At 41.3% G+C, this 8,349-nt stretch overlaps 1 protein-coding gene across 1 annotated transcript in view; it reads left to right on the top strand.

Annotated features, from left to right (window-relative positions):
* The first annotated feature begins 5,230 nt into the window (after nucleotides 1–5,230).
* LOC140741178 (aryl hydrocarbon receptor-like) overlaps nucleotides 5,231–8,349 on the top strand; it is a 133,260-nt gene continuing 130,141 nt past the window's right edge. Inside the window, exon 1 of the mRNA XM_073071048.1 lies at nucleotides 5,231–5,423. Within this exon, the coding sequence (XP_072927149.1) occupies nucleotides 5,287–5,423 (137 nt within the window). The 5' untranslated portion in view covers nucleotides 5,231–5,286. The remainder of the gene's footprint in view (nucleotides 5,424–8,349) is intronic.

The raw sequence follows: 8,349 nt of genomic DNA, 5'->3' as shown, positions 1-8,349 counted from the left end.
ACTGGCTAAGTTATCAGCACCATTGTGACTGAGTTCAAGGAAGCTTGTAGACCAGAATGATGTTGTCAATTAGCACATCAAACATGGTCACAGGTTTAGTTGGTCAGGATATTTGTGTACTCAGAGAGTCAGCTCTCACAGCATTAGTTTTGGGTGTCCAGGATCTCAATCCCCAGAAGATTTTAGACCATCTGCGTGAATTATTTTATCTCAGCAAAAGTATCTGAAAAACATCACATGCGGATAATGTCAACTAGTAGCAACCAGTATAAATATTGGAAAGCATTGGGGATTGTTGGGAATGACAAGGAGATTGACGGGAAGATGGGTGACAGAAAGAAGAACTAGAATTCATTCCTCAACCTTTGGTTTCTGTGCCAGGTGACTTGTTTATCTGTAACTCATTGGTATGTTCCTTTAGCTTGTAAGAATTGTACTTACGTTTGGAAATCCTTTGTAGTTTATAAATCCTTTGTAATTCAGAAATCTTTTATTAAATCAGAAATCCTCTGTGAGGGGTAAATGTGTATTAAGAATTATTTATCTAAATTTAAACAGGTATCATTAAAAATAAAATAAACTGTGTTTAAACTTCTTTGTTAGCTGTAAATATCTCCTCCTCTGTAGGGAGGAAGGAGCAACCACTCAAGCAGTGGGTATTGGCAACTAGACTGCTCTGCAGAGAATCGACAGAGAAGTAAGCTAGTCTTTGAAGAGTAGGTTGATACCTCCCTGTAGTGAGGGTACCTGTAGATACCGATATTGGATAGGGCTAAAAATCACCTTTTGAGTTTCGGGCTTTGTAGACAGTGAACCCAATAACATTATAGTTGCATTTTGGAAAGTTAACACGGGTAGGGCTTTCACAGAGAATGGTAGAACCCTGGAGAGTGCTGTAGAACAGACAGAACTACACTGTTCCTTGAATTTGGCATCACAGGTAGACAGGTTGGTGAAGAAGGCATTTTGGCATTCTGGCTTTTATCTGTCAGAGCACAGAAGGGACTCTCTTTGGTGTAAAGTTGAAGGATTGGATACAAACTTTCCAGCCCCTCAGTTCAGCACACTAGTTCTCTGGCTTTGGACTTAGGCTGAATGGAGCAGTGAGTGGGAGGGTGGTACTGCAGATGGAGCAAAGGTGCTTATCCATCATACCAGCTAGGATCTCCCAATGACTAGCCATTTTAATTTCATCTCCCATTCTTACACCAACATGTCTATCCACAGCTGCCTCTATTACTGAGTTAAGGTTAGACAGAGATTAAAGGAACAATGCCTCATATTCCTCCTTGGTAGTCTCCAAACTGATGGCATGAACATTGATTTCTCCTGCTTCAAGTAACTATTACCCTCTGTTCCCATTGTGTTTTCTCCTGACCCCACTAGAGCCCATCTGCCCATAACTCACCTATTCCTCCTAACATTTCCCCTCCCTACCTCCTTCCCTTTATTCCATTGTTCACATTCCTCGCCTATCAGATTCCATCTTCTTCAGCCCTTTGTTACTTCCATCTATCACCTCCCAGCTTTCTCTCTCTCTCTTTCATCATTCTAACTCTACTTCCACCCCCTTTCCGCACCTGCTTATCACCCTTCTCAGCTGAATCCACCAATCACCCACCACTTGCTTCACTCCTTTCCCTCACACTTTTATTCTGGCTTCTGCCCTCTTTCTTGACCCAAAGCATTGACGTTTAATTTCCCTCCACAAATGCTGTCTGGCCCATTGAGTTTCTCCAGCATTTTGTAGATAGAACAATTTTTGCTTTACACACATTGAGAATTTGCACATATTTTTCAGCATTACATTCAAAATAACAGAAAAATTGTGTGTATATTTTTTGTGAAATATTAAACAAGAAATAGGAAATTTGACCCACTGTGCACAAGTTAGCTATATTGCCATGGAATTTCCCAAATATATTTTTCCACAATGGAGGAGGCAAATATGTACAGTTAAAAGCTACATTTAACCCTGTTATGTCTTGTAACTCCAAAAATGTTAAAGTAATTGAAAGGAAAAGACGAGAGCCCAGAGAAAACATCTCTTAGTTTAGTTCTTACTTTAGTGAGATGCACACATATTACATGGTGGTGTGATGACGTACGCCATTCACGTGTATTTACATATAACCCATAATGAAATGAACAACAATGCATAATCAAACAATATGTTTACAATATTACTCAAATACTACTGAACTATTAAATATACAACAAACTCAACATCACATTAAAACAAAACTAGGATGTTTATTTAGCATCAAAATCAGTCCACAACAGTTGCATTCCACAGACAAACCTTCCATGATTGTTTTAAACAGGAGATGCAATAACCAAATAAAATGACTATGTGACTTTGATAGGACTGTGTGTGTATTGTTCTGTTAGTTTTGTTTTCAAAGAAAATGGAGTCTACAGTAAATGCTCCTTATAAGGACCTCATTACTAAGGACATTGGCCTAGGAGAGGACACAGATACTTTTTTGCTTATCCATCCAGTTGATTTGGAGGACATGGCAGGGATAATTCTGCTGTTGTCTCTCTAGTGCCTTGACATGCCTGCTGCAGGCAGTCCAGATGTCGGAAGCATAGGGATTAGACCACAAGTTTTGTGCTTGGTTTGAGGTCTTGATCTCAAAACAGCTTCAGATCAAAGACTGTGTCAGCACATTGAAGGTAATCACCTCTAATCTTGATGCTTTGAGATATCTAACTCACAAGCCTTGCCCATGTGGAATATCCTTGTATAGGAATTTGCTGCCAATCAACAAATTCTCTCCTACATCAAAAGAAAAGTTACTGTGCTGATCTTACTAAACTCATGAGCTTCTATTAAAACTGGTGTTCAGCTTGACTGGATCTTCTGATCCACTCAACATCAACAGGATGGTTCCCATAAGGCCAACAATTATCTTGTCTGTGTCAGGATTCTCTCATGTTAAGAGTGACTAGTTTGGTTTTATAATAAAATATGCACAATCATAAACAGCAGGGGTATCAGAAAACAACCACTGATAAACTGCTACACTGTATGTAAGTCCCCAAATTAAGTTCCACAACAACTAGCCTGCAACATCTCTGCATTATTAAAGAATAACTCATCCTTGTCAGTTTTCTCAAAGCTTTCCACTGAAAAGCAGCAGGTACCTAGGGTGATGTACCCATCACCCCACTCTTCAACCTTGGTTCCCCCTCAACTCCTGCCTGAGATTATTAGTAGATTCATTGAATTATAAAGTACAAAAACAGGTTCTTCACCTTATATGTCTATGCCAACCAAAATGCGTATCTATGCTAATCCTATTTACCTGCATTTGGCTCATATCCATCTTAACCTTTCCTATCAAATGTTCTTATGTGAATGCTATTTAAATATTGTAATTGTACCCACATCTACAACTTCCTGTGACAGCTCATTCCATAAACCTACCACTTACTGTGTGATAAAGTTTAGTTTAGGTGAAGTTTATTATCATATGCATGTGCAGTAATATATACAATGAAAAACATAGACAAACATAGATTTAGACAAACACAACAAATTACACAGTGAAGAAAAAGACTATTCAAAACAAGACATTAATGCAAAAGTCACAATTAGAAGCATCAATGGCAGTGCAAAAGGTGATCTGTAGTGTTCTGTTGTTGGGGCAGGTATAGGATTCTGCAGATTAATTCAAGAACCTAATGGTTAGAGGAAAGTAGCTGTTCCTCAACCTGGTGATGTGGGACTTCAGGCTCTGTATCTCCTGCCCAACAATGGCATGCCATGAATCATGGGAATCCTTGACGATAGTGAGGTGCATTCTAGAGGCAGCACTTTATGTATATTCTTTTGATGGCGAGGAAGGCTATGTCTGCTATACCCTGCAGCCTCTCATGTTCCTGTGCATTGGAATTGCTATATCAGGCTATGCTGTAACCAGTAAGAATGCTTTCTATGTTGCCCCTAAAGCCCTTTTAAATTTTTTCCTGCTCCTTAAATCTGTGCTCTCTAAGTTTAGTCTCCTCTACCCTGGGGGAAAGACTGTAAACATCCACTTATCTATGCCCCTTATAATTTTATAAACCTTCAAGGTTAGGGCATTGAGTATGGAAGTTGAGATGCAATGTTGCAATTGTGCAAGATGTTTGTGAGATCACTTGTAAAATTGTGTTCAGTTTTGGCCACCTTGCTATAGGAAAAAATGCCATTAAGCCAGGATACATGGACTATAGAGAGGTTGAGCAGGTTGGGATTTTATTTGTTGTAGCATAGGAGACAATGGTAATCTTATAAAGATGCATAAGATCATGAGGGGCATAGATAGGGTGAACATGCAGTCTTTGTCCCAGGGTTGAGGAATTAAGAACTAGAGGGCAGAAGCTTAAGGTGAGAAGGGAACGATTTAATAAGACTCCAAGGGGTAATTGTTCCACCCTGTGCGTCATCAGTATATGGAACCACCTGCCAAAAGTGGTTGAGGCAGGTACATTAACACTATTTAAAATGTTTTCAGACACATATATGGACATGAGTGATTTAGAAGGATATGAATCAAGTGTGTACAAATGGAACTTTTGGGCATCTTGGTCTGTATAGAGCAGTTAAGCTGAAAGGCCTGTTTCCATACTGCATGATACAATAAGGTCACCCCTTACCCTCCTTCACTCCAGGAAAAACAGTCCCAGGCATCCAATCTTTCCTTATAACTTAAGCCCTCCAGTCCAGACAACATTGCTGTGAACCTTTTCTGTGTAGTAGTGTACTGTAGACAATTTTTGCCACCGCTGAATTGTTGGGCCAGCCACCAAATTCGCGCACAGCAAGATCCCAGTACTGCAAGCAATCCCTGCAAATGATCCCGTGCCGGTTATGGAACATCACCCAAGTGCTCGGGATTATCCGCCTCTGTAAAACGGCACCCCTCGGGTCTTGTTGGCATCAGTTTAAAGACAGACCTACCACCACTATCTTGAGGAGCAACAGTCGCTTCAGTCTTTGGTACGACACAAAGCAGCTTCAAAATAAAATAATACATTTATGTATCCTGCACGCCAATAGGTACTAAAATTATTATTTTAAGTATTAACATAATAATAGTGTGGTTTCATTTTGTCTACTAACTATATAAATCACAATGAATTATGTAATTGCGAAGCAGGAGGTCGGGGTCATGACTAATTCCTGTCGTGTTATGTAAGGAGAGATTGGAGAGAGAGAGAAAAAGTGAGTGAGCGAGCGAGTCAGTCTCACACTTCCTGGTCCGTCACTTAAAGCGTTTGCGGCAACTCGCTTGGAGGATGTCAAGCCAAACACTCGGGCCGAAGCGGACTACGCAGGTAGCGCCTTCACACCCCGGCCTCTGCACAATGATCACCACCACCAGGAATATTTTTATGGGCAGGAAGAGGAAAAGAGCTAACCCAGGCTCCAAGAGGTGAGTGTTGCTAGGTTGGCGTAGCGCCTTCTCTCCTTTCTTCAGGGCGCCGTTTCTCCCGTGTACTCTGACGCAGTGCACAGGTACCGAGGAGGGGGTGGGGTGGGGGACTCGTGCTCCAAAACCCGCGAGGAGAGGTTTCCACGCGCATGGCGCGAGGGTGAATCTGGGGGCGGGTGAGGGTTGACGGCACCAGGGCTGAGGAAAGTTGAGCAGGGACCGTAATGGGGATTGTCTGCCTCTCGTATTCCTTGCAGTATTGGATCCACAGGTGTCTGCATTTTGTGTGTGTTTATTATCGACTTGAGCTGATTGATTGGCCAACCTACGCTCTCAGATTGTTTTCGAAGCCCTTTGCAGCGAGTGTGTGTCTAATTATTAACTGGCAGGTAGCCAAGCTCAAATGGGTTCCAAGGGGGTTCTTGTTCTTCGACGTGCATCGTCATAAATAAATATTTCCATTAGTTTTACTTGTTTGTGGAGTATTAAATTCCCCTCCCCTTTGCTTATTTGCTTCTGTCTTCGACCGTTTACCTGTGCGTCAGCCAACTGCATCTGTTTCTTTAAAATAAAGCATTTGCTTTGAGTGTTGTACTTTGCTGCAAGTCTTGAGTTACCTTGGAAGCTGAAGTGTTTTACATTTCCCAGTAATTCTGATACGAGGCGGTGTTATTTACTGGGCGAGTTGTGCAACCAAGTTTCCCGCATAGTCGACATCCCGTGATTTACCTTCAGCACATTTTTTTTGAGACAAAATCCTCTGCAGTTACTCGGTCCGGTTACTCCGGGCAGTGCCTCCCAAGCCAGAAACCTCTATTGCCAAGAAGGATAAGTCAAACACAATACCCCCAGAGTCACACATTGTGCTAACCTGCAAATGTATCACCGATCTCTCATTGTCACTGGGTCTAAATCCTGGAAAACTGTCCCCAGTAACATTTTTTGAGTACTTTAACCATGTTTGTAGTGTACAGTGCTGTTGCTTTAAAAAACTAATTTTCATCATATTTATACCCTGGGTATGCAGCAGTTCAAGAAGACAAGCTCATCTCCACCTCTTCAGGGGCAGTAAGGGATAAGTTCTGATTGGCAGTGACAAACACATCTCAGGATTAAAGTTTTGTTCTCAGATCTGGTAATAACTTATCTGATGGAGTTCTTAACCCTCACTACAGTAAGAATGCAGCCTAGCTGGAAATGGTACAAGAGAGACATATTTGAATAATTATGAGACTAGATGATGAAAACACACGTGATTCAATTCATTGAGTAGGAACTTGTCATTGGAGAGGGAAAGACTGAGGGGTGGGAATATGACTAGTATTAATACCGAATCTACAGGGCCATCAATGATACTCGATTGTAGATGAGACTGTAGAGCAAGAATATAAGCTATAAAGAAATGATTAAAAAGGATGCTAGATAGCATAATTTCACTGAGGGTGGTTGGATTTTGGAATAGCTCACCAGTAGAGAATTCAGGGGCACCAGGGTGAACTTACAGTCTTAAAACTTTTGAAGAGAACTGGAATTCTCCTGGTATCCAACATCCAATATTCAGCTGTCAGTCAGCACAATAAGGAGTAAATTCTCTAGTCATTTTTTGGCATCTTGCTGTGTGCCATTTGGTCCATCGTTTCTCCCTATTATACAACAGCAACCACCCTGCAAAGTATTACATTTGCTGTAAAGCACTTTGGGAAAACAGGCTCTAGGTAAATGTTAGCAACACACAAAATGCTGGAGGGACTCAGCAGGCCAGGCAGCATCTACGGAAAAGGGTACAGTCAATGTTTCAGGCCGAAGGGTTTCGGTCTGAAACATCGACTGTACTCTTTTTTTTCCATAGATGCTGTTTGGCCTGCTGAGTTCCTTCAGCATTTTGTGAGTGCCGCTTGGATTTCCAGCATATCCAGATTTTCTTTTATTTGTGCTAGGTAAATGTCAGTTCATTCTAATCTTATCAATCCTGGGGAAAAATAATTTGGATTTGTACAGTGCATTGCATAGTGAATTCAAAAGTAGTCACTGCTTCTTTTAAGAAATGCAGCTGCCAATTTTTATGTGGGCCTATCCTCTAGGTCTCAGTAACAATTGAAATGAAAAAGGAAGGCTTAAGTCATTAGGCATGGAAACAGGCCCTTGGGCTCACAGAGTCTGTACCGACCATCCCATTTACACCAATGCCATTTTATTCTACTTCCCCATCACCTCAGTCCAGATTCTACCACTCATTAAAACACTTGGGACAATTTACAACCCCCAAATAACCTTTGAAACGTGCACTTCTTTGGGATGTGGGAACTGGAGGAAACCTATGTGGTCACAGGAAAACATACGAACTCCACACAGGTGGCACTAGAACTTGGACCTTTCAAGCTGTGGGGCAGTGGCTCTAATAGCTGCACTGTTGTCCAGGTTGGTATTTGAATACCATCTTGGACAGGTGTTAAAGGAAACCGTGTCATCAGCTAAAGGGAAAGACCAATTAGGTGCATATTGATTTGGATTTGCAACATTCCACATGTTAAATTTAAGAAGGGAGAACCGACACGGAATGTTTCGAACAGTGCCAGGAGGCCCTCGAGTTTTCTGTACTCACCTAGTGTAGAAACCTCTAAACATTTGAACTTCATGTCGCAGGAGGCCACATAAGTGGCAGTGTTGCTCCATATGCAGAATGTGTGAACACTACCAATGTATAGAGTCAATAACATTTTGAATGTATGTACAGAATAACACTGAACACAAAGATAATCTTGTACTGATTTTGATTGCATGTTAATGAATGAAGTTTATTTTGAAATAATAACTTTACTCACCTGTTTGGTGACAAAACTGAAAGTTCACTCTTGAGCCCTTGCTGATTAGCACTGGGGTAAATTATGTCACATTAAAGGCCGTCTTGGTTGCCAGCACCCTGCTA

The sequence above is a fragment of the Hemitrygon akajei genome, chromosome 18 (assembly GCF_048418815.1).
Source record: "Hemitrygon akajei chromosome 18, sHemAka1.3, whole genome shotgun sequence".
Taxonomy (NCBI): Eukaryota; Metazoa; Chordata; class Chondrichthyes; order Myliobatiformes; family Dasyatidae; genus Hemitrygon; species Hemitrygon akajei.
Note: the sequence above shows the minus strand (reverse complement) of the source record. Positions and strands in the feature narration are given on the sequence as shown.